Here is a 26352-nt window from a genome sequence, read left to right as displayed (position 1 = left end):
GAGATTGAAGATGGTTTTCATGGTGAGTTCCGGCACCTCTTTTTCTAGAAAAATAGCAATGACTGAAACCACATCTTTCTCCAAGTTAGACTGTACTGTACTCCCCCCCCCCGAAAATCAGATTTTATTTACAGTTCTAGCTAGAAAATCCATATAAACTTTGGTGTGTCGCCCCCCCCAAATACAGCAGAACAATTAACAAACATTGCACATAGTAAAATATGTATACAGTAAACACGTGGACCTGATCCACAGATGCAGCACCCATGGAGAATGCAGCCCACTGGTGCTGTACCTGAAGTACAAGTGGAGAGGGATATACATTTTAATAAATACTCTCTTTTGACTTAAAAACCGGACAGGGAAAGGAATATTCCAAGTTTTAAAATCCCACAAACCATGTGAGATGAAAAGATGTGCTCTGATGTCTTAGACTCACCTGGTTGCTCCATGGGAATCATGGGATTCACAGACAATACCTTTCTTGGTTGGTTGCAGGAAGGGTTGTTTCCTCTTTTGGCCTGTTTTTTTTGGGGGGGTGGGTGGGCTGTAGTTATTTTGCATATATGGAGAGGGGGATCTGAACATCAAAATTTTTTAATTTTATGAACTTTTGTTTGTCTGTTTCTTCACGTTTGCATTTTTAATCAGGGCTAGGCATCAGATTGTGCCTGTTCTACTGTACTGTGTCCTTAAGGTGGCCCATCTAACAGTTTGAGAACCTTAGTATCCCAAATGGTAATGCTGGTGGACAACAAAAGAGGTTTAAACATGCTCTCAAGGCAAATCTAAAAAAAACGTAGTATAAACACTGACAACTGGGAATCACTGGCCTGCGAGTGCTCCAGTTGGAGAACAGCCTTAACCAAAGACGTCATGGACTCTGAAAAAGCACAAACTCAGGACGAAAGGGAGAAGCGAGCAAAGAAGGCATGTTTGGCAAATCCTCACTGTGATCAACTTCCACCCGGAAACCTATGTTCCCACTGTGAAAGGATATGCAGATCCAGAATTGGCCTCCACAGTCACTTACGGACACACTGTTAAGAACACATTCATGGACGACCATCTTACTCAGCTATGAGTGATAGAAGAAGAAGAAGAAGTAGAAGTAGAAGTAGTAGAAGAAGAAGAAACAGTAATATGTTTTAGACTGAGAATGATGGTACTCCATCGAGTTCTATACTGTGCTACACAAACATGGAACCAAGAGCAAACCAGAGAAATTGTCATGGGCACACACCACAAACTATTCTGTTTGCTGCGGTCTCCAAGGCACATTTGCTTGTGGACTTGTGGGTGCCACATTGATAACTCTTGAACTACCACTTCTCCCAAAACTCTCAAGAGTAGTAAACATCTTAAATAATACAGGCTTTGTACTTGCTTTTCCAAGTAACAACTCAAGCCTCTCTGCTGCTTTTAACTCTCTCACTGTTTCTAGTTCCCTAAACAAGAACTGATGGCCTCAACAGCACAATGGACAACCACAATGACTAAAGCAGGGATATCATTAGAATATTATAATCACACTGTCATAGAGAAAAGAAATGCAGCTCTAGATTGCAGGAATGAACCAAGTACCGGTAGTTAAAAAGTAAATAAAATATTTGCAACTATGGATTTAATATTGGGGGGAAAATAGACTTTATTCCTGGGATGGACAATCCCCTTAAGAGTTAGCTCTTCTTGAAGTCCAGTAACCAAAGCTCAAACAATACCCTGGAACTTTAGCTTTGGCTGTTCTGCTCTTTTGTAATATTCTATCTGTCCAGGCGTAAGCACCTGATGGTATGTTGAGTCTTTAATGAGCATCACCCCTTGCTTAAGAAAAGCTTTCCAGACTTCAGAATGAAACGCTGCAAAAATATGGAGGTTAGGAATCTTCATTTATGAGCAGAGGTTCAACTTCCAAGGCCACCAAGCTGGGTCTTCTCTCGTTCCGCTTGCGATACAAAATAAACTGTGCAGTTATCTGGGTGTTAAAGTCAGGGAAATTATTGGTCACTTGAGACAGAAAGACAATTTATACAGTGATCGCTTTCAAGTTACGAGCAACAAAAGTGATTGTTTAAATTAAGCAGCCAGAAGAACATTAGAAGCGCCCTAAAAGGCCCATCTAGTCTAACATTCTGTTCCCACAGTGGTCAACCGGATGCAGAGTGGAAACCCACAAGCAGGACATGAACACAGAAGCATTCTCCTGCTCATAAACCCCAGCAACTGGTAATTCGGAGGCAGATTGCCTCTGTTACTGGACAAAATATGGCCTGTTTTCCTGTGGCCATGAGGACTAGTAGCCACCAATATCCTCAGTTTCCATGAATTTGACTAATCCCCCCTTAAAGTCATCCTACTAACAGATGACCACAATTGGACATCATCCATCATTAAGATTCAATTCAGACTTCACACAGGACACACAACAGAATAATCTGCGTAGATATTTTTGGTCAGGGAATTGTGCGCCATTTTGCTCATATATACTGTACATGGAGAACTTGGTGGCTAGTGATTTTCAAGTCCTTTTAAGTTCGGTGCTGTAAAACCATGTTAGGAAATGGGCAAGAAACGGTCACGGAGGTCAGAGGCAGATTTTTGAGAGAAAAATCCTCTCAGTGTTATGTTTCCAGCTAAAGCCAAATAGACCCGGACATTGTTTTCACCATTGGGGAATAAAATGCTTTTTGTTCAAACTATGGCTAGAAGCCATACATTCCAGAAGGCTGCCAATAGGCAAAACATCCACAGCAGCAGGCAACACCGTTTTTGTACTACAGTGGGAATTATGGACTGCATCAAGCCTGTTAACTAGGATTCATTTCAGTTAAAGGAAGAATGAAAAGAATTAAAACTATGTGACCTCAGTTCTTGCGCATTGTCACAATTTGTCTTGGTTCTTTCTCCCAGTGCTGTGCATATTCGCAGAACGATGCACTAAGTATATCACAGGGCACATGCAGCTTTTTCTACACCAATACTGAGTGGCTTCCACCCCCTTTGGCACTTCTATTATTCTCTTGACAGGCCACACTTAAACGCAATATTGGCTGATCTGCCACAACCGTGTTATCAAGTCTGCTTTAACTTATCAAAAATGAAAACCTAGCCTCCCAACCACCTTTGGTTAATTAATCTTTCGGTAATTATGCTAGCAGTTTATTGTTAACTAGTGGATAGGAGATGGCAGTAGAGCAACATTTAAATCTCAAGGTGCAGCTCACTCAAGTTGAGTGAAACCCGTTGGATTAAAGTCAATATATCCCACGAAAGTGAAGTAATGTCACTGAACTGTGTTATTATGGAGTGGATTGTTAGACATACGTATTATTACCCTAGCAAATGAATAAAGTGGGGTGGGATAAAAGGTTCTTTTTCTGGGTTAAAATACTTGACAGTCCAGTCTGGTGCTTCAATCTGAACAAGTATTCTGATAGATAATGCTAGCTGTTTAAAAAATGCACTTCTCTAACAAAATTAAGGTGTCATTTAGCAGATGGCTTTATAGACTAACCTTTTATCTGGGACAGAGTGCGGTTTGCCAAACCAAAATAAGAAACAAAACAGCACAGGCAAAGCCAATAAGGTTTATTTATTTAATGAATACTTCCTGATGCAAATTATGCTAGAAACCCATGATTTAAGTTGTCATCAATTACTTATTAATCAACTTGCAACCACAAAAAATTATGGTAAGTGTGCTACATGCTATATAAAATTGTATGTATTTTACAGCCCAATCATATGCAATGGGACTTGGTATGTATACAGGGTAACAAACGTAGGGCTCAATCCTATGCATGTTTACTCAGAAGTAAATTTCAACTGTGTTCAGTAGAGCTTATCTCCCAGGGAAGTGTGTACATAAGATTGCAGACTTAAGCATTCTTCTTCCTTCTGACAGTTTTTCAAAGCCACACTTTCAAGTATAATATATATATATGGACAGGTGGATGTGATATAACTTTTTGAATCCCATATAACAACAAATATAGGCTGAACACATTCAAAGATGTGTTCTCAACTGAGCAAACTGAACGAACATGTGTGTGCTATGACATAGCAGCTAAACTTGGCAAACTTGTGCCAACTGAGCAAGGATTTGATGACAGGGTATCCTACTGAATACTGTTTCCTTACTATAGCCCCAAAGGCCTTTTCATCTAAAAGCTATGACTCCATCATATGCATGCAAAATGCTATTTACCAGGAGGCTGCAGCAATACTAGTCATTTTCATCAGAAAAGGATACAAAAATATCTAAAAACAAAACCCCAAAGCTCCCAATAAGCCAGGGGAGATGATGCCAGAAATAATGATTTACGAGATGCTGTGTTGCAGGCATCTTTAAGACAATGCTTAGACCATAGGTACAGTTTCCCATCATGGCTAAAGCAAAAAGCAGATAAGAGGTGCCTTCTGTGGATCTTCTTTGGAACTAAAAAATAAATGTAAAAGCAGTGTTATAGCAAAAGCACACGTACTTTTTTTTTTTTACACCATGACCAGAAATAAATTAGGAATCCTGTGGTAACCATCTTGGCCTCCACATGTCTTTCTCATTGGCAACCTATTAAGAGAAAGAAAGGAACACAGAAACAACTTTATACTACAGTGGTACCTGCGAACAGGATCCATTCCGGAGCTCCATTCGCAACCTGAGCAGTGCGCAACCTGAAGCGCCGAATCTGTGGATGCTCGCCGCATAATATGGCACTTCTGCGCATGCGCGAATTGCCGAACCCGGAAGAAACCCGTTCTGGTAATTCCGGTTTCGGCGCGTTCGTATCCCGTGATGTACGCAACCCGCAGTGAACGTAACCAGAGGTATGACTGTATTGCTTCATCTAGCTCAATACTGTCTACAGTGACTGGGATCAGCTCTCCGGGATTCCACAAAGGGATTCCTCCCAGCACTACCAGGAGATGTCAGGAATTTCTACTACTAAGGTAAAGGTAAAGGTAAAGGGACCCCTGACCATTAGGTCCAGTCGTGACCGACTCTGGGGTTGCGCGCTCATCTCGCGTTATTGGCCGAGGGAGCCGGCGTACAGCTTCCAGGTCATGTGGCCAGCATGACAAAGCCGCTTCTGGCAAACCAGAGCAGCACACAGAAACGCCATTTACCTTCCCGCTGTAGCAGTACCTATTTATCTACTTGCACTTTGATGTGCTTTCGAACTGCTAGGTTGGCAGGAGCAGGGACCGAGCAACGGGAGCTCACCCCGTAGCAGGGATTCGAACCGCCGACCTTCTGATCAGCAAGCCCTAGGCTCTGTGGTTTAACCCGCCGCGCCACCTGCGTCTACTACTGAATACTTCCCTAAATTTACAGGCCACTATAGATACAGCATCCTAAACCTAATAGGCAACCTATTAAATCTTTGCCACCTTTAGTGGAATTATAGGAATTTATTCAAATTAGCCTCAAATGCCAAATGATCCAGTGCTCCCAATCTCTGCAGCTGATCCCCAACTTGATCAATAAATGTTGCATGTGGCGTGCACTGTCTTTAGAAATAAGTAATAAAATACTTACATTTTTATACAGCTGGGGAATTCTAGATCCCAAATAAAAGAGACACGATATGTAGCCACACACAAATCCTGACATCTCAATCATACCATGAGACTTCTGAAGATAACAAAACACACACACACACAGAGAGAAATAATAATTTAAACATTGACAGAAGTTTAAACACAAAAGGCAGCATTGCCTCCTAACCTATGCACAGCAGTCAATGCAATTAATTAAGAAATCATTTAAATAAATGGGGAAAAGTGATATTAAACTGAGCCTGCTGGTTAGCACTGGGGTTTTAACTACTTAGAAACTCTAAACCACACTACCATTGGTATCAAGAACAGCACAAAGTAATAAAACAGAAACATTAAAATGTTGTACCTCACTTGTTCCTGAAAGAGTATTCTGGACTCTGTTCCGCAGCAGTAACGGACCGGGTAAAATCAAACAGAGTATGATGCACGTCAAGACCCAGATGACACAGCAGTTCCTCAAGTTTATGCCACCTTAAAAAGCAAATGAAAACCAGGGCCAACTAAGTACTTTGTTATTGCTTTTAAAGAAATCTAACATTTGTTTGTGATATAGAGACATAATATCTGATACCAATAGTTTCAGGCCAGCATCTGACCTGGTGGCAATAGCGTGGTTATATATATATATATATAAAAACCCCTCTTCCTTTCAAATGCCAGCCCCTCCATCAAAACTGCCTCTAAAGCTTGGGGCCCTCTGGAGTGGATCCCATAAAGCACAAAGGCTTGTCTACGAAAAGCAGCAGTTATTAGCAAACTATACAAGTAACTTGCACAGGAACATCTAAGGGTAACTTTATCATGCTAAAAGTAGCAAACTATGGAACACAGATGAATGCAGGGCAGTGCAATCCTATGTCAGTCTGCTCTGAAGTAAGCCTTACTGAGTTCAATGGTATTTACTCAGTACGGGGGGGGGGGGGGTAGGATTGTAGCCTAAATCTGGGCATATTTTCTGGAATGTCCAGGCACGCTTTTTTATAACAAGGCTACAAAGTTGAAAATGAATGAACTGCAGCTAAAATATTATGTTCATTTTTCACATGGTTTTGTCCTCATCTGAAGACTGCAAAAAACAAAGCCATGCTTCCCCTGCCTGCCCTTCTAATATTCTTAAGAAGATCTCTTCTCCAGTCTTCTCCAGAGAGTGGCTGGAAGTGGGGAGGCAGGAGAACGTCCCCCTTTCCTTCCACTGTGCAGTTTTAATCTGAAATCTTAGGCGCAGGACTGCACCCAGACCTCAGAAATTGCTCACGCTAATGAAATTCCCTGTTACAAAACACGCCTAGAACAACAGGAGTTTCAAACGCTGGTCCCAAATTCTTCTTCCCTTTTTTAGTGCCAGGAGGAGAATGTGTGTGACTATCATAATTCAGGAACGCAACCTTTTCTAGAAGTAGGTGCACACTAACTGCAAGAACATTTAGTGTTTGAGGCATCTAGAGTCTAAGCCAGGGGTCAGCAACCTTTTTCAGCCGTGGGCCAGTTCACCGTCCCTCAGAGCATGCGGTGGGCCGGACTATATTTTGAAGGGAAAAAATGAATGAATTCCTATGCCCCACAAATAACCCAGAGATGCATTTTAAATAAAAGGACACATTCTACTCATCTAAAAAACATACTGATTCCCGGACTGTCCGTGAGCCAGATTGAGGTGATTGGGCCGCACCCGGCCCATGGGCCTTAGGTTGCCTACCCCTGGTCTAAGCCATCTAGTGCAAGCATGCTATTTAAAAACACACTCAGGGTTAAAGCAATTTCAAAGTGTTAATAATTTGTTTGTTTTTTTAAAGCAGCAGCAGATTACATCCAGCTGCAGTCTCCAATCAACAGACTCACATTTTGTCACCTTCTGATTTTTTAGCTTATAATAGGCAAACTGGGATATCATAATAATGTCCATGTTAACGTAAAAGATGGCGGTGATTATCTGAAAAAGATGAAAAGAACAATGCAGAATTTAGTGCAAAACATCCAAAGTAGGCAAAATGGCATCTTTACTCACCAGTATATCCCATTTTTATCTTTTATGCAAATCAAGGTAACCGGCAATAAAAAAGAATTCCAAACTTCTGTTGTTTGTGGTCCTTTTCCACCTCTTTGTGGGAAAAATTTAAGGCCAAAGGAAGGCTATGAAATGTGGCTCAAGGATTGACTATGCCACTATGTCCACATTACTCCTTTCCTTCTGCGTACTCAGAAATCTATGGTAGACTTGGTGCCAACTTCCCAGCCTGTTGCAGCCAACCAGCCCCACTACACCGTGTGGCCCAATCTCTTGATGGAGAGAGTGTGAGGTGAAGGGAGAGCAAAGCCCTCTTATGCTGAAGAAGAGCAGAGGTGAGAAAAGTGGCAGGAAGCGAGGAACAAGGATGGGAGGCCAGGAGGTTGGAGAGTATTCTGTGGGCTGTAGAGAGAAAGGGAGGGTTGCTACAGAGATGAACTTCAAAGGCATCTGTGTGTGAGAAGTGAGACAAAAGACAGAGATAAGAATATAAGAGGAGGCCGGCTGAACCAGGCCAAAGGCCCAGCAAACCCAGCATTTTGTTCCCTCATTGGCAACCGGATGGGAGTGAAGAGAGAAATAGAAGAGGCTACACAATGAGGCGTAAAGAGAAGAGGAAGGAAAGGTTAACAAAGGGGTTCGGATATATCTGTGGTGGTGCAGGGAGAGAGGGAAGAGAGCGCATGCTATGGAGTACAAAGAGAGGGAGCATCAATAGAGCACTGGCTTAAAAGAAACACTGAGTGAAAAAAATTTGGGGCATCTTTTTCATGGTTAATGACTCCTGTTGAGTTAGTTTTAAAAAAACAGGCAAAATTGGCCTCTGGTCTCTACCAAGCCAGATATTTAAAACTCAGACCACTCACCTGTATTGGAAGTTGATCTGTCAAGTAGCAGCCAATAAAACTGGTGAGGTCTCCAGCAATCCAGCATAGCAGAAAGCCCAATGAAAGCGCTTGATCCACTTTTCCATTCCGATAGGCAACATACAGTTGACTGAGGGAGGGGGGGGGGAAATCAAAAGGATGCGCTGCATTTTACACAAATAAAATCTAAAAATAAGTGCAAACTGCAGAAGATGTGAAGTGGGCTACCCCCAAGGAAGCTCACACCAAACATGTTCAGAACAGTTATAAGTGTTTATCATATTATGTTCTAATACGGCTCTGATTGTTTCTGAGCTGCTAATCATTACGAGTTCACTAGCTCAATAAGTGTGGGGTTGGAAATTTTAATTAATAATACAGAAAATGAATAGCACAGTAATAGTTCTTACACTTTGCTAATCAGTCCTAATGAAAAATACACAAACACATATTACATACTAACAGCATAGAAATGAAGACAAGAAGGAGCTATGAGCAACAGATTTTATAATGCTTCAGTTGTCATGCTCAGTAATCCTGAAAAAGTGCACATTCACACTTAAAAATGGCTAGGGTCACACAAAGCTTTCATAACAGACTTGAGAGCTTTATTCAAGTCTTTGAATTGTTAAACTGTTCATGGAGCTCATTACCAAAAGTGACCCGTAAAAAAAAATCCCACTCTACAAAAAGTGACATTTTTAATGACAACGCCCCTTTTGAGCAATATCCTAGGGGCTCAAAGGCTTTGCAACACAGGTTTTATTCGGCACAAATTTCCAGACAGTTGGTTCAATAAGTTACAGGCTTCCCCAAGATAACAGACTTCAAAATGAATCCCACTTAACTTCAGCCATTTCCTCCCTGCTGGGAGAATTCCATGCTCTGTTCCTGCTATTGCCAACCTACATACTGTACTTGAAATGAATGCACAGAGACTAACCAGCAATTGAAAAAGAAACAGTAAGTGGTACAAAGGGGGCAATCCAGGAAAAGAATCAATGGGAATTTTGCCATTGATCTCAAATGGGATATGGATTGCTTTGAACGATTTCAACACTCTGTAGGTTAGAGAGAACATTGGCAGAAAGCAGAAGGAAGAATAGGGGAGCTGTAGTGCTAAATATCTACTCAGAAGTAAGCTCCAGTGACATCAATGGGCTGTTTTTACAGATAAGTGTTTACAGGATTACAGCCTTCCACCTACTAGTTAAGTAAATAGGAAGGCAGCTTTTCATAAAGCAAAACACATTCTTCTTCCCCTCTCTTTCTTGCTATGTGATAATGGTTGTATCCATTTTCACAATATTTCGCAGAGCGAAGTGCTTTACAAACCTCCCATTTCCCCTCCCAATAAACTTGTGGTGATGGCCTCTGGTATTCCTGTTGTACAAGTGAGGAATTGAGAATGAGAGCGAATTCATCACTGAATGAAATCTTTTTTGAACCTAGCCTTCCAAACCCAAGACTATGCCCAAACTCCCATCAGTCCTGGCCAGCATGGTGACTGTTCAGGGCAGTGGTTCCCAACAGGTGGTCCGGGGACCCCCAGGGGTCCGCGAGCTATGCCAGAGGGGTCCGCAAGATGCTATTAGAATAAAAAATATATTAAATATATTTCGTATGATAACAGATTTTTTGTTTTGGCTGCTTCCTGCATGAGCAGAGTCTAGCGCAAAACTAGAATTAGATAGAGGCAGTAGTTCTGTTGTATGCCGTTAGGTGGCGCTTTACAAACACTACTGTTTTGCAAAGAGGCAGCGCGCATATTCTACTAACGCTCACCTCCCCAAGATGCTTTGCGCGCGTCGGCTTCATTTGTGCGCTACTGCGCAGGTACCCTGTCTTCTCCATTCCCCTCCCTCCTCCCTGGCGTGTGCTGCCTCTTTGCAAAACAGTAGTGTTTGTAAACAAAGCGTTGTTTTTCGCGGAAGCTCCAGTTCTCGTAGTTAAAAATGGACCGTTGGTTTAAAAGTGGTTCGTTAAAACGACAAAGGCCTACAGATGAAGAGGAAGAACTGTAAAAAACGTATATAAAAAGACTCTTAATTTGGCTCTCACTTTTTAATTTTAGGATTAGGAATTAATGGGGGTCCTTGTCACAATAGCGGCTCGATGAGGGGTCCTCGAGAAAATTTTGTTGGGAACCCGTGGTTCAGGGAGGTCAGGAGTTGCAGTCCAAAACACCTGGAGGGCATTTCCTACCCCTGGGTTACATCATAATACCGGGGGGGGGGGGCAGTTGGTTGCTCTTTTCCAAAACAAGACTACCACAGTAGGTGACTTAAAGCTCTTTTGTGACCTCTTTAGGTTCAACCAACTAGATTGTTATACTGTACTTTGTTACTGCAAGTGATGTATGTACCGGGGAAACAAATTGCAGCACAAACATATTTAAGTTCCTGCCTGGAACCATAGGTGATGAGAAATTGCATACAGGTGCAGGCTGGTAGAGAGGGGGAAGTAGCACCTCTTCCTCTGCACTCAATGGTTGCCAGGGGGGGGATAAAAGTTATACTCCAACAGCATCATGAGGGCACCTGGTTCCAGAATACTATGTTAAACAGTCCTAGCTCTACTCTTCACCTCCATCACATGTGGGTCAGTCTCCTTGCAGTCGGAAGATGGGGAAAGCGACACAGGTGTGGCAGCTTGTCATTTGAACCAAACAACAGAATGGACAGAATACTGCCTCGGCCCAGTATACCTAAAGGGGCGTCTCCACCCCCCCCCATCGTTCAGCCCGGACACTGAGGTCCAGCGCCACAGTTCCCTCACTGCGAGGTTACAGGGAACCAGGCAGAGGGCCTTCTCACTAGTGGCAACCCCCCCCCCCCCCGTGGAATGCCCTCCCATCAGATGTCAAGGAAATAAACAACTATCTGACTTTTAGAAGACATGTGAAGGCAGCCCCATTCAGGGAAGTTTTTAATGTTTTATCGGTTTATTATTATTGTTATTATTCTGTTGGGGTCCACCCAGAGTGGCTGGGGAAACCCAGCCAGATGGGCGGGGTATAAATAACAAATTATATAATAATAATAATAATAATAATAATAATAATAATAATAATGTGCCCTCTCCATTTAAGTGTGAAATGCACACATTTTACTGATGCAGAGATCAAAGGGGAAGGGGGTGATGTGTTCTTATTTGCTCCAAATAGCATAGATTAGCGTAAGTCACCACAACAGTAGAGTGTAGCAAGCTAATTTGTCAACCATCAAATATTGCTTTAAACAGGAGAAACATGCCGCTCTGGCATATCCTATTTATTCAATGCAGATAGGGACAGAAATGCATCAAAGAATGAACCTAAAAAGAGAGAGAGAGAGAGAGGCAGCTTCTGAGAAGAGCTTCAGGCAAGATTACTCATGTATGAATCTGAGAAGTACTTAAAGATTTTAAACTCACGGTAGTGCAGCAAACAGAAAGCAGACAATGGAGATCAGGCCTATGACAACACTCCAATACTCCCACGCATTCCCGACACACTCTTCCAGGAGATGCCAAATCCAGGGTGTTCCATTTAGACACAATCTCCTATCCGCGACTGGGGAGATATTAAAAGCATGTGGAGGCTGCTGAAGAGCCATCTATTCAAGTTGAGGGATATTATTTCAGAAGTTGGCTCAGTTCTGAACCCCATGCAAATCCATTTACCAGTTCTGAATATTCTCTCTTCCCCTTCAAAGCTCCCACATCCAGATGGATGATTGGGTACAACAATTTGTTTCCAACCTCACAGGAGGGCCTGCCAAATTCAAAGAAAATAAAACACATCCAGCATTCATACATCAATTTAAAAGACAAATCCAGCTAATTATTCTATTTGAACACATATGAAAGGCAAACTCCAAAGCAAGAAAGAAAATTTAAAATATAGATGTTAACCCACTCAGTATTTGAGTATTCTTATGCCAGTTGAAATGGGCCAGTTTCTTAAGTGCCTTTACTTTTCTAACATAAGACAGTCAGAGAACTATAACAACAGTAATATAGTTGTACCTGCTAAAGTGTCCACTACCGCAAAATTGTAATTTAACATTTCTCCACCTCTGAAAGAATGATACATTCATATATGGGATGTATTACTATAAATAAACAAACAACTGCATTAGAGTAACAGAAGGAAAAACAAGTGTTGAACTGTTTATAATGGTTTTCCTTAATATAATTTGCTACATTGCATATTGCGTAAATTCCATTTTATGTCATTACTTAACACTAATGACATGGGGGTGCAGTGGGAGAAGCTTCATATTTGCCTGGGTGCAGCAGTTTACTGATTGTATTTTTCATTTCCTTCCTTGCCCCCAAGACTTTTCATAAGCTAATAACAGAGGGATCAATCCATCTGGAAATTCTCCAGTAGAAGCCCTGTTGAAGTAAACAGCAGCTACAACACTCTTGCATGGCTCACAGTCCAGTTGACTTGCTACTGTTACCCTAGTTTTAAATGTTAAATTGGGAGGCAATATTTGATGCAGTCAATATGACTTGGATGGGGTTTGTAAACTTGTTTTGGAATGTTTCAGTTTCTTCTCATTTACAGCCTTCTTGTATATATCTTCATGCTGTCTAAATAACACTTTGATTACTTGTTTTTATTAGTAAAACAATTAATCCTAAAGCAAAGAAAAAAAGAAAAAGAAAAATGGTAGAACATTTGTGATGTAAATACGTACTACAGAACAAAAGAAATTAAAACTAAGCACCGTATTCTTATATTGTTTGTTAAGTAAAATGGAATAACTAGCAGTCACTGATCCCAGGCTTGCAACCACAGATATGGATACAAACCCCTTATCTGTGACCCAACCTTTTGCCAGTCAAACTGTATAGAGTGGTTAAAGGGCTTTGAGTAAAATTTATACAGTTATCTGCATCCTATGTGACTAATTTGTACTGCAAATTAAAGCTAGGATTTTCATCTAAATCTCTAGAGTTCAAAAATTTATTTAATAAAAATACGAAGGTGCTTTGGAAGGTGACAGCAGTATGTCATGTTGCTGGCACAGTACTCTCTAAAATTCACTAAATATTATGTGGGGGGGGAGAGATATTATTACAAAACTTTGGATCCATTTGAGTCTTGTCCCTTAAGCATGAAGGGGTGAGAAAACAAAGGAGGGCTGCTGGTACAAGGCTGATTTGCAGCACAGTGTGTTTAGCCGAAGAGAAGGATGTAGCATGGGACTGCATCATTCTCTTGAGATTTTACATCGTTAGCTAAGAATTACACACACCGATAGGCTAATCTCCATTCCATGTCCTCCATGAGTTGACTGCGAAGTCTTGTGCAACAAACCCCCTTTCCCCGTAAAACCAGACTTTATGCAATATGGAAAGTGATGGGGGGGGGAGGGGAATGTACTGGAAATTGTGGGACAATGCTCGCTTTGACACAAAGTCATCTGCAAACAAATCAGAATGAATGCTTAATAAACAGGGCATATAGAAAAAACCGGAAGTTAGAAACCCTTACCGAGCTGCTACAAATTACTCATTTGATCTACCCTGATCTACCCCACTTTTTAATCTAAAGGTACAAAAAGTATCATCCCATTTTATGTAAACAAAGATAGCTACATATTTCCTTTCTCCTTGACTTTATTACCTTCGTTCCTTTGAAAGTTTCCACCCTGCCACGCATTAAAGGCATTGGCAACAACCTATTAAGAAGAAGAAGAAAGCGCCACCAGACTGTATTATTTCCCTGGCTCTTTTCAAATTTGAAATGGAGACAAAGAAAAATCAAACTGGGGGGAAAATCCAAGATAACAACCATAAAACTAAAAGACTAATACGCTGGGGAAAAAAATCAATGCAATGCATTATTAAAGTAGAACTCACTTCATTACCTCGGGGCTTGCATGTCCCTGGGAGGCCTCTGTGGTAGCTCTAACAACACAACGTGGTACATGTTGGAGTATCAAACTAGCAGTTAATATTGTTGGGAATTAGCATCATGTGACCTGGAAGTTTGGGGGGGGGGAAGGAAAGCACATTCTGGTTTAGTCAGATGAATACCTTGATTATGGTATTACTCAGTACTTACTGAAAGTATAGCTAAATATCTACAGTCATCTTGGGTAACTTGCTTTTCATGTTTAACCTGACACATCAGGACGTTAACCAGCACCAGTTATATTATAGGAAGCAAGCATTTCAAAAGGAATTATACAGGTAAGCTTACAATCCTCAGGAGGCTGAAGGTCTGGCCTTTGGCCTCTTGCTGCACAACATCTCCTCTGGTGCATGTTATTCTGTTGTCTTTTGCTAGTTAACATTTATGCAACGCCAGCCATTGTCAAGCAGTGTGCTTAGTATCAACTAAAAGCTTTCATAGAAAACCTGTCAGCTGGTCAAGACACTTAGATGCTTTTTGCCAAATACCGGCACTTCACCTACATAGGGTCAGCTTCAAGGGCTTATCAAGCAGGCTGGAAATTCAAGATTTCTTACTTTAGCTTCAATGCTATATCAGTTTACCTGGCAGGAAACCATATTTAACAGAAAGGTGCTTCTGAACAAGCTTGGGATTGTGCTGTTAAGAATATGCAGCTACACCAAAAACAGGCCAGAACTACCAAAATGCAAGGGGAGATAAGCATAGAGAGGATTACCGGTACTTCTTGTAAAGGGAGCGTTCCTGCAGTGACATGGATGGTAAGTAAACACATGAAGGTAAAGGTAAAGGGACCCCTGACCATTAGATCCAGTCGTGACCGACTCTGGGGTTGCGGCGCTCATCTCGCTCTATAGGCCGAGGGAGCCGGCGTTTGTCTGCAGACAGCTTCCAGGTCATGTGGCCAGCATGACAAAGCCGCTTCTGGCAAACCAGAGCAGCACACGGAAACGCCGTTTACCTTCCCGCCCGCTGGAGCGGTACCTATTTATCTACTTGCACTTTGACGTGCCAGTTTCTTCTCCAGGTGGATCACGTTTAGTCAAAACTTTGACGTGCTTTCGAACTGCTAGGTGGGCAGGAGCTGGGACCGAGCAACGGGAGCTCACCCTGTTGCAGGGATTCGAACTGCCAACCTTCTGATCAGCAAGCCCTAGGCTCTGTAGATAGCCCTTAAAACTTTGGTGACACTGAGCGATGAGGATCATTTCACCACTTTTAAACTACTGTATTATTATTATTATTATTATTATTATTATTATTATTATTATTATTACTATTATTTTACTGTGAATATAGTCCCCACCCCGTGCCTGAAATGGAACATTGGCAACAGGATTGTTGCTATTGTTATTATTATTTACTTATCAAAAGATCCTGGAAAGGGTACATCCAGTTTAAGGGAGGGATGAGTGCATAGATGTCAATGGTGCTGTGTGGATGCTGCAATAAATAAATACGAATGTATGAGTGTGCCTATCCCACAATAAACACAAGGCACCCAGAGGTGCTGGGATTATGAAAATGAGTGGTTTTGGGGTGGGGGGTGGGGGAACGTGCCTGTTTCCCCTTCTCCAAAGCTCCACACATTCATTTGATCTTCTGAACGGGCACCCAGGAGGTCAGAAACAGGGGCAGCAGGTGTGAAGCCAACCCTCCCTTCTTCACATATATCCCCCCCCTCAATGATTGGGCTGCGTGTGAAGAGGAAGAGGGGTAGCTGCGGGAGACTCTTTACCTTTCGATCTGGGGCAGAGTCCCGGGAAGATGCTAAACCCTCAACCCCAGCTAACCTGCGGGCGTCGTTCACACGTTACATTCCACGAGGGCGCAGCCTATGCGGAGAAAATACGTTAGAAACAAAACATTTGTAAGTCTGTCAATCAATCAATCAATCAATCAGTTTCAGGCCGATGGAAGAGTTTCTGACAGTTTGCCCTAGGGCTTTTGAGACGCAACGGAGATCTCACCACAATGCCGTTTATTTTACACCCCGGAAGCGAACCGGGCTCCAGCTTAAAAACTCCATGAAGGATGAAGCTCCTACTCCAGCCCACCCCCCGGTATAGGAGAGGCACCCACCCCCGAGAGAGAGAGAGCGCAGGTCCCGGGAAAGGCTTCGTCGCAGCGGCCGAATCCGCTGCCGTTGAGCCGGGCTGAGACCGAGAGCGGCGAGGAGGAGGAGGAGGACGGGCCGCCGGCAGCCCAGGCAGGCCTCTTCCTTCCTCTCTCTCCCTGCTGAAGCCGGAGATGGCGCCGGCTGGCCTGCAGCTCCCTCTGCTGACAGTTGGCCGCCTTCCCTGAAGGAAACCTCCGAGCAGGGAGGAGGAGGAGGAGAGGAAAGGCCGCGGAGGCTCCGAGGGACGTGGCGGCCTAGGGCCCTGCTGCTCGGGTCGGTCGTCGTGAGGGGCATCCTTTGGAGTCCACAGGATAAGGATTGGCTAATTATTATAATAAATAATAACAATAATAAAATTATTATTGTTGTTATTATTTGATGTTTTTATTATTATTTGTTTTTTAAAATTATTATTTCTCAGGAAAAATCAGAGGTGCAGAAATCTGGAATCTTCCAGCGACCTTGTCCAGTTGCTTCAATTCGCACCTGGACCCGTTAGGATTTTTGTTATGGTTCCACAATGGAAAATGATTTCTGGTTCCACAATGGAGCATGCTTTCTTCTCTTCACACACACACCCTGCCCCTGCCAAAATTTCCCTCCCCTGTGCAAGCACAAAAAAACGGAAAGAGTTCATCTAATTTTGCACCATCTGGTCACACTTGGAGGGCGCAATTGTTTTGAACGTGGGTCACACTATAACACCGGCCTGAGCGTGCTAGCCTGCAAGCAGGGATCGCCTCCACAAAGTCGCCGTCCCCCCCCCCCCCCGGGAGAGGGAAGTTGCACAAGGCTAGGAAATGGTTCTCCCTTTACCCCCTAAATCATCTTTAAGGAACCCCCCCCCCAAATATTTTACATATTTACCATAGCTGTTTTGTATCTCTTCTACTTTGATCCTAATACAGTATATTTCACGAAGAGTCGGACACGACTAAACGACTAAACAACAACAAAGGTATATTTCAAATGCAATGTTTCAACACACGCACTTGCATTTGTGATCCATGTTTCCCACTAGGCACTCATAGAAAAGAAATCAAACAAGCATATGCCAGCCCAAAATTGGCATTGCATGCCAGATTACTCCTATCGCAGAACGTGATACAGGAGTCCCATGTCTTCAGTAGTAAATGTAAGGAGGATTTCGGCGGGGGGAGGGGGGCATCTAGAAAAACTTTCCATCCACATTCATTGCAGGTATCCTGATTTTATTCCTGTCTATTTAGAACTGCATGTCTGCAAATTCAGTCGGACTTACATACTTCAATTGGACTTACCATGTGTTTAGGACTGAAACCTTATAGATCCTGAGTTGTTGCTTACTTTTCTGCTGCTTATGTCACCAGCTATATAGCCACACTGAAAAGAAGATTGCCTTGTAGCTCTGCAAACTTATATCTGAAAAGTTGATCTGAAAAAGCCACTTGGCAGGTTTAGCCATAAAGCCACATATCACTTACCGGCTAGCTTGAGAAAAAGATACTTTCTGTGGATTGGCCTCAGAGGAGTTCTCCTAACTATTTTTGATGACACTAGTTCTAGTAGTAAGCTCAATGAGTGAGGAAACCAATGTTCTCTGAGGTTAGCGCAGGCTTTTCTGTTTCACCATGCATTGAGTTTTATAGTTCCTCAAACACTTTATAACAGTATGTATTACAATCCAAAATATTCATTAGCATCTTCTTTTAAGAATGGCTTTGATTGAACATCCTTTTGTCTATACATCTGCAAGCATTACAGATCTTTTAAAATTAGCATCAACATGTTAAATACATGTGCAAAGCTGCCTTCAGTTCTTATTAAAGAAATTCAATGCAACAGTAGTACTATATATTACTTATTATGAATGAAGCAAGGCACCATCTAATAAATAGTTTTGCACTTATATACTACTGCCCTCTGCTGGGCATCCGCTTTGTCAATACAGTACTGTACTGTACTGTGTATACTGTACTTAGTAGCCTTGATGCCATCAGTGTGATGAATAACATCACATGATAAATTACATTTACCATACACCACTAATTGCATCACCTGCAATTTTCTCACTAATCTGTCTTCACTATGAGTTATTATAAAAGCCAGAGCAATGTTGGAGTAGCTCCAAATTTTTATTTTTAAAAAGCTGCTGTGCCATAACAGCGACAAGTTTAAGATGCAATGGCTCCAGAATAGCCTCGTCAAAACTAAAAGACCCTCATGAAGAAGGGGATGCATATACCCATTTCCTGCAGTTCCAAGAGTCGCAGTTTGGACCTTGCTTAATCTTGCACCTTTTACTGAAAACCTCTACCACTATCCCAAATCTGAAATGATGCCCAGGTAGGAAGCGCTGAGCGGGCTTCCTACCTGGAGTTTGTAGCTGGAGGCGCGCGACTTTGGAGGCGCGGCTTTGGAGGCACAGGGGGGCGACGATACCCCGCCACGTAATGACGCATGCGCAGCGGGATGCTGTGCATGCGTGTTACGTGGCGGGGTATCGCCGCCCCCCTGGTGACTCCAAAGCCGCGCGCCTCCATCTACAAACTCCAGGTAGAAAGCCCGCTCAGCACGGTGGGGTGTGTGTGTGCCACTTGGTGCCCCACCCCCGTGACTCCCAAGCCGAGCCTCCACCCCCCCCCCCAGAGTGGAACCTGGGGCGGACCGCCCCCATCCCTCCCCCATTGCGACGCCCCTGGGTTCAGATAGACCTGGTTTGCTAAAGCTTTTATACAGCACAGTCAGAAATAAATCCCACTGTGTTCAATTATACTAATCCCCAGGTAAGTGTATAGACTTAACTAGCTGAGCAAGATGAAACTGTCTCCTTAGTTCATTCAGAATGCTCAATGTCTGATTCCCCAAAGCCTGGTTTCTGAAACCACGTATCATAGTATACAGTATGATCTGATGCGAGTCACCCTACAAGTACAATAAAATTCACGGCTGAACGGGGCAGGGGTTGGGGGTAGGGGGCAATGGTTGTTGTTTTTGTTTAGTTGTTTAGTCGTGTCCGACTCTTTGTGACCCCATGGACCATAGCACGCCAGGCACTCCTGTCTTGCACTGCCTCCCGCAGTTTGGTCAAACTCATGTTGGTGGCTTCGAGAACACTGTCCAACCATCTCGTCCTCTGTCGTTCCCTTCTCCTAGTGCCCTCAATCTTTCCCAACATCAGGGTCTTTTCCAAGGATTCTTCTCATGAGGTGGCCAAAGTATTGGAGCCTCAGTTTCAGGACCTGTCCTTCCAGTGAGCACTCAGGGCTGATTTCCTTCAGAATGGATAGGTTTGATCTTCTTGCAGTCCATGGGACTCTCAAGAGTCTCCTAGGGGGCAATGGTAAATGCACTGAAAGAATGTATTAAATGGTTTGCCAGGTGGATGGATTTTCTGAAGAGCATGTTTCTGAATCAGGTCCTTAACCAGCTACAAAGTTTCAGAAGACATTTCTGAGAAGAAGCTTTCATGAACAGAAACTTACTTCATGGGCCACTTAATTTTCAGTTTCTAAAACCAGTGAGCTGGCCACAGTTATATTACGAGTAGGTGGCACTTATCCCTAGGTAAGTGGGTGGAGGATTACAGCTTTAGGGGGGGCATAGTTAGTCTGCACATGAGGAGACAGCTCCCCTGGGCAAGAGGTATGGAGGGGAGAGAGGGGATCAGGAATGGGTAACACCTTCCTCAGGGGTAATTGAGGTGGTGAGGTAGTTACCCCACACTGCCTGTTGTTGTTGTTGTTGTTGTTGTTGTTGTTGTTGTTGTTAGCTTGAAGCTGCAAACTCTGAATCCCCTTATACCATTGGTTACTTCCACATTATGTCACAGGAAGTCCAGAAATCATGAATGTGCTGTATGAAAACTGCAAACAACAACAACCCTGTTTTATAGAGAGAGGAGAATTACAAGAACTATTCTGTTAGAATGCAAAACACAACTGAAATTGTTACAGGTAGGTAGCCGTGTTGGTCTGACGCAGTCAAAATAAAAATAAAAAATCCTTCCAGTAGCACCTTAGAGACCAACTAAGTTTGTCATAGGTATGAGCTTTCGTGTGCATGCACACTTCTTCAGATATTTATTACAACTGAAATTGGAATAGCTCGCTATCAACCGCTGTAACGCAATGGATACTAAGCTCACCTCTGAAAACTGCTTGGCAATTTGACACTCCAGCCTGAAATCCATTGTGTGGAAGGACATTCTATCAAAACCAATAACATTATTTCTACTTACTACATCAATATAATCCTCAACTTTGCCTTCCTACCTATTATGGAGCTCTAGCAGTGGTTAAAAATTGAACCACCTCAGTCTCTAGAACAGGCATCCCCAAACTGCGGCCCTCCAGATGTATTGGCCTACAACTCCCATGATCCCTAGCTGACTGGACCAGTGGTCAGGGAAGATGGGAACTGTAGTCCAAAACACCTGGAGGGCCGAAGTTTGGGGATGCCTGCTCTAGAAGAAGCAGCCAAACATTTGGGATCCAAAGTATAAAGGTACTAAGGAAAATACAAAGTGTCTACTGGAATATTTAGCTCTCTCCAATTGTTGGGGTGCTTCTGCCCTATGAAAAAACAGGTGGTTTTATCTATGTATTCAGCCAAACTCTTTTACTAATGATAAGTCCCCTTATAAAGAAAAATAAATTAGCATTTACTGAGATTTTATTAGGATGCCACGAGTTGAGAATCCTTCTGTGACATCTTTGAACACCTTTGGAATCAGGAGTTGCTGCTGCTCCCAGTAAACCCAAAGTAAAAAGTTGCTTAAATTATCTTCCTTACTGCAGTAGTTCCCACAGTTTGTTTAGGAGACCTACCCATACATTTTTGCTTCTCTTCTCTCTCTCTCTCCTCTCCCCCCCCCAATCTTTAATAATACAAGGATTGTCTGATCTAAAGATAATAAAATGTAAGAGGAGAGAGCAGGGGTCCTAGCATTGCCCATCAATAATAATGATCACCTGGACAGCAGACTGAGCAAGCCTGTGTTTACACCATACATTTAAAGCACTTCACACTTCACATAGTGTCCATGATACTAAGGAATTCTGTAAGCTTATGGTCTGAAAGATTAGCATGGCATTTTTGAAATGAATTATCAAAAGCTTGGGGGACGTGTTTTGTTCTGGTTTAATTACTGCCCAGTCAATTGCTTACTGTTGTCTTTGGCAGTGAAGCAGATTTGCTTGGCACTGTTAAATTTCCTGATTATACTTGTTCAAACCTCATTTGTGTTGTCTGGAAAGCACATGCCCTACTCCTACTTGCTACTCGCACAATTACTCAAGGAGCTAGAGTTATGAATGAAACAGGTTTTTTCATAAGTGAAAATCATTGGGGGCTTTTCCCCACTCTTTCACTGGAAATCTGGATACTAATACATTTTTAAAGTACTGTACATGAGCAGAGAGTCAGTGCCGCTACCGGAAATGGCTTCCAGTTTTCTTGTGCATCTGCAGTTGGTGAATCTGTAGAGTAAATGGATTTTAAATTGCAGGGATGGGGAAAGGAAAGAGAATCAGTAAAGGCCCTTATTTGCTAGTGGACATGGAAAGGAGGCACAGTTAATGGCGTCACAAGGCAGGTGGAAAACATGAGCAGTCCTCTAAACAACATCTGCACGATGGACCCAAAGCCATCCTTAAGGACCTGACCCAGGTCCAGAAGTGAGCCCAACAAAGTTATTCAAAAATAGAGACCAATCTAGGATTTTACCAGGCCTATTAGTCCCAGACTGCCTTTAATTATAATGAGTTTTTAGGGAAAATGCATAGAAGCTGCCATGGAACAGGTGCAGCAGAGTAATGTGGAATGACAGCTCCAAATTCAGCATACAGTATTCAGAAACTCATCAACTGGTCTAGGTTCATCCTGAGCTCCATCTAAACCAGTGTTCTACATGGCAGCTATTTTCATTCATTCTATTTGAATGAAGTCATGTTATTTTTTTTGTAACGTGAGTTACGTTTAATAAATATGAAAAGTGGGATACAACATTACGTATTTATGGAGATGATTTGGTTCACGTGCCATGCAGTAGCAAAATGAATAATACATAATTCTGAAATTATGAGCTTCTTGCAACTTTGATGTATTTTTTAAACAGATAAAATGTGAATACTGTTGCAATTCTTTGTATGCTGATAGCTAAACTGATAGTTTCCCCCAAGCCTGTTGTTCAAGCCCCTTGTACATGGGTGGTGCCATTTGGGCCACATGAACAAGACTGCTCACAGCCTGAACATCAGGAAAAAATGTGTGCGCATACAGAGATATGGAGAGAAGGGTGAACGATGCTGTTACAAATTGGCACCAGAAGGTTCAGTAATGCAATAAATAGTTGTGGGTACACCCACACTATGCCTCCCCCCCCCATGAATCCTGGGAATTGTAGTTTGCTGAGGGTGCTTCAAACTAGTTCTGGTAGGGGGGAACTACAGTTCCCTGGATGTTTGAGTGGAAGCCATGTGCGTTAAATGCATGGCATGGATGTAACCAGTCACATATAACCAGCATGCTTGAGTGTGATTAATGAATGAAGGCGTCAATGCCATAGAGTAAGCTGTCTTGTCAGGTTTAGCCCATGTCATTTCCCCTCGCATTGGGAGAAAATAGGCTACTGTACTTTTGTTGTATTCAGTCTACATGTGAATTCAGTTCATGAGGAGGTTTTTAACAAGTCTCTTTTGTTTCAGAAAACAGTGGAGTGTGGAACTAATGGTTTTGTATACCAATAGTTTAGGAACTTTTGCCACTTTGCAACCAAGTGGCAACATTTTAATGCCTGTGCAACTTTTTTTGACTGCTGTATGGAAGAGCTCATGAATTGGACCTTTGAAATTTTTTGTAAGAAAACCATTTTATAACTTACCAAGCATGTGGTCTAACTGTGTACAGTACTAGGGAAGTGAGATACTTTGGAGTTCATTGGAAAGAGCACATTGTCAGGTTTTCTTCTTCTTCTTTTCTTCTTTGGTGATCACTCGTAGCCAAGTAAGATTGTCTTCCATAAACACAATTTTAACAATGGGTCCGTAAGTGACTGTGGAGGCCAATTCTGGATCCACACGTCCTTCCACAGTAGGGACATTGGTTTCCAGGCAGGAGTTGATTACGGTGTGGATTTGCCAAGCGTGCCTTCCTCTTAGCACATTTCTCCCTTGCGTCCTGAGATCTATATTTTTCTATGCTGCATGTTTTGCCATGTTAAATCTACATACTGTGGTTCTCTCACCAAAGAGTACTTGCCCCAAACTTGGGTCTTGGCTTCCAAGGATTTCCAACACATTTTGCTATACATATTCATATGAAAATAAGATTCAGAAAAAGGGTAAAAGATCCAACCAATCAAGTTGGCAAAGGAAGCTGAATGGTGTATACTTACCTATAAAGGGCAATTACTTGTGCATAGCTGCCAAGTTATCCCTTTTTTTAAGGGAAATTCCCTTATGCTGAATAGGCTTCCTCGTGAGAAAAGGGAAAATTTGGCAGCTATGTACTTGTGTCGTATTAAAAAAATGTAGTGACAGCTACCTATAGGATATTCTATACAAGATCTCAAAGTAGCTGTCTTATTACAGAAAAAATTCAGAAACAGACTGGAAAGAGAAGTTGCTGAATTGCAACTCATTACCAAGCTTAAAACCATGGAGAGACCTGGTCTGAATAAGGACATTGGATTCTTATCTCATTATACATAATAAAGCTTTCTTTAGCCATCTCACCCCTTGCTTTTTCCTGCAAGACAAAGACCAGTCGTTAACAGTCGTCAGCAGCTTTACCACTCCTATCAGCCAATCACCCATTCCCACCCCCTTCTGAGTAAGACCCCTCCCCACCCTCTGACTATACATAAGGGCCTGGTGACTTCTGTTTCAGTGTACCTGAAGAAGTGTGCATGCACACGAAAGCTCATACCTATGACAAACTTAGTTGGTCTCTAAGGTGCTACTGGAATGGATTTTTTTTTATTTTTTTTGTTTCGACTACGTCAGACCAAGACAGCTACCTACCTGTAACTAGTGTTTTAATGAATACTTAACAGCTTGTCTGCTGTCATGATTGGAAAAGGGACACATAGCATATTATAGTTACTATCATCTCAGCTATTCTGTAGTTCTAAGTTTTCTTTATTAGTGTGGGCCCTAAGTAGCTGTGTCAAAATCTAAACCTTATGGGTGTCTTCTCCCAGGGTATCAGTGGTCAACTGTTGTAGTACAACAGGCAAAAGTTACTGCTGCGGTCTATTGGGTAGGCAAGGCTAAGGGCCAAACTCCCAGAATCTACAGCAAACTTGGTCAGTCCTTGCTGCCAGCTGTGAGGTGGAATAATTAGTAGTGACAGCTACCTATAGGATATTCTATACAAGATCTCAAAGTAGCTGTCTTATTACAGGAAAAAATTCAGAAACAGACTGGAAAGAGAAGTTGCTGAATTGCAACTCATTACCAAGCTTAAAACCATGGAGAGACCTGGTCTGAATAAGGACATTGGATTCTTATTCCATATTACTAAACCCCTCTGTGCCTGAAGCTGGTTTCGTGACCTGTGCATGTACTGTCCCAGGTAGTCCACCCACATTCATCTTCCTCTGCCAGTGCACCATTCCTGTGATGTAGCGAAATAATTGTATCCATGATATCTGCCAGGGGAAACCCTGAACACGATGAGGGGGGTGATTACATGTCCTATAGTGACTTCCAGGACACTGCACCACGTTTTTGATCTACAATAAAGGTTTGTGATGAGTTTGCGCATTTCAAAAGTAAGATTAAACTTGGCTAGAGTACCATTCATCTTTTAAAGTGTTAATCTGATTTATCTCCATTTTGCGATCTCTCTCCCTAATGTACTTGACAGCAAAATTCAATCGTTTTTACTACTGAGCTGGGCTGAAAGGCCAGTGCTCAATTTTCTGCTTCTCAATTTTTATGCAATGTGTATGCTTGGGCACTTGATAAATTCAAACCTTGGGGACAGCGCTACCAAGTTATATTGTGAACGCAAAATACTATCTGTTGACTTATATAATAGAGATTATTGGTTTAAATTTTTTAACCTTATGAGAGAAAAAAATTGATCCTCCACAATATATTGTAGAAGTTTAGTGAGTCTTTTTTCTGTTCAGGTGCTTACTAGAAGTTGTGTATCATTTTAAAATAATGGTCTCTTTCTTGGGAGATAGTATTGAACTAACTTGGGTTTTTTATTGAATAGCAGAGTAATGAGACACAGGGTAAAGATAACATGGGAGGACTGTAATAACCACCAGGACTGTAATAACATGGCCAGGATCCAGAGATCTTCTGCCATTTCCAGTAGCCAGTCATTTGCTGCTTGTTCCGCTGCTCAGGGTTTCCCATCTTACTACCTGATCATGTGATTAAGATACTTGTAAAATATAATCATATTTGATTAATTTTGATAGGGACTGGAGAGCTGGAACTCTGTGAATGCAACATAGATTTCTGATCCAGCATATCTAAAATGTCTGGTGTCTCAGTTAACAACATCAAAAATCAGCAAGTGGTGGCAATTCATGATCTATGGCGTGTTTCAGTATACTAAAAGAGTAAACCTGGAGTAAGCTGTTCTCATGCTAATCTGGTTTTCCAGTGGTAGGGGTGCAGGGAGAAATGGAGTGAGGAAAGGGGTTGTTGTTGTTTAGTCGTCTAGTCGTGTCCGACTCTTCATGACCCCATGGACCATAGCACGCCAGGCACTCCTGTCTTCCACTGCCTCCCGCAGTTTGGTCAAACTCATGTCAACCATCTCGTCCTCTGTCATCCCCTTCTCCTAGTGCCCTCCATCTTTCCCAACATCAAGGTCTTTTCCAAGGATTCTTCTCTTCTCATGAGGTGGCCAAAGTATTGGAGCCTCAGCTTCACGATCTGTCCTT

The 26352-nt window shown here is 42.4% G+C and overlaps 1 protein-coding gene across 18 annotated transcripts; it reads right to left on the bottom strand.

The window, feature by feature from the left end:
- Positions 1–1623: 1623 nt before the first annotated feature.
- LOC118093903 (lysosomal amino acid transporter 1 homolog) lies at positions 1624–16626 on the bottom strand. Of its 18 annotated transcripts, none has more exons than XM_088669126.1 (12): positions 16315–16626; positions 16083–16179; positions 14290–14411; positions 14054–14108; positions 12442–12527; positions 11848–12187; positions 8434–8563; positions 7402–7492; positions 5909–6033; positions 5540–5635; positions 4253–4438; positions 1624–1975 (listed from the first exon to the last, which is right to left on the bottom strand). In XM_088669126.1, the coding sequence occupies exons 6-12, from the start codon at positions 12027–12029 to the stop codon at positions 1877–1879; spliced, it is 909 nt and encodes a 302-aa protein (XP_088525252.1). In that variant the 5' UTR covers positions 12030–12187; positions 12442–12527; positions 14054–14108; positions 14290–14411; positions 16083–16179; positions 16315–16626; the 3' UTR covers positions 1624–1876. The 18 variants fall into 18 exon arrangements, with proteins under 18 accessions (XP_088525252.1, XP_088525249.1, XP_088525250.1 ...); XM_088669123.1 differs by having other exon boundaries at positions 14298–14411; XM_088669124.1 differs by having other exon boundaries at positions 16427–16626.
- Positions 16627–26352: the final 9726 nt, after the last annotated feature.

This window comes from Zootoca vivipara, chromosome 5 (assembly GCF_965207765.1).
Source record: "Zootoca vivipara chromosome 5, rZooViv2.hap1.1, whole genome shotgun sequence".
NCBI lineage: Eukaryota > Metazoa > Chordata > Lepidosauria > Squamata > Lacertidae > Zootoca > Zootoca vivipara.
This window is presented reverse-complemented; position numbering and strand designations above follow the sequence as displayed.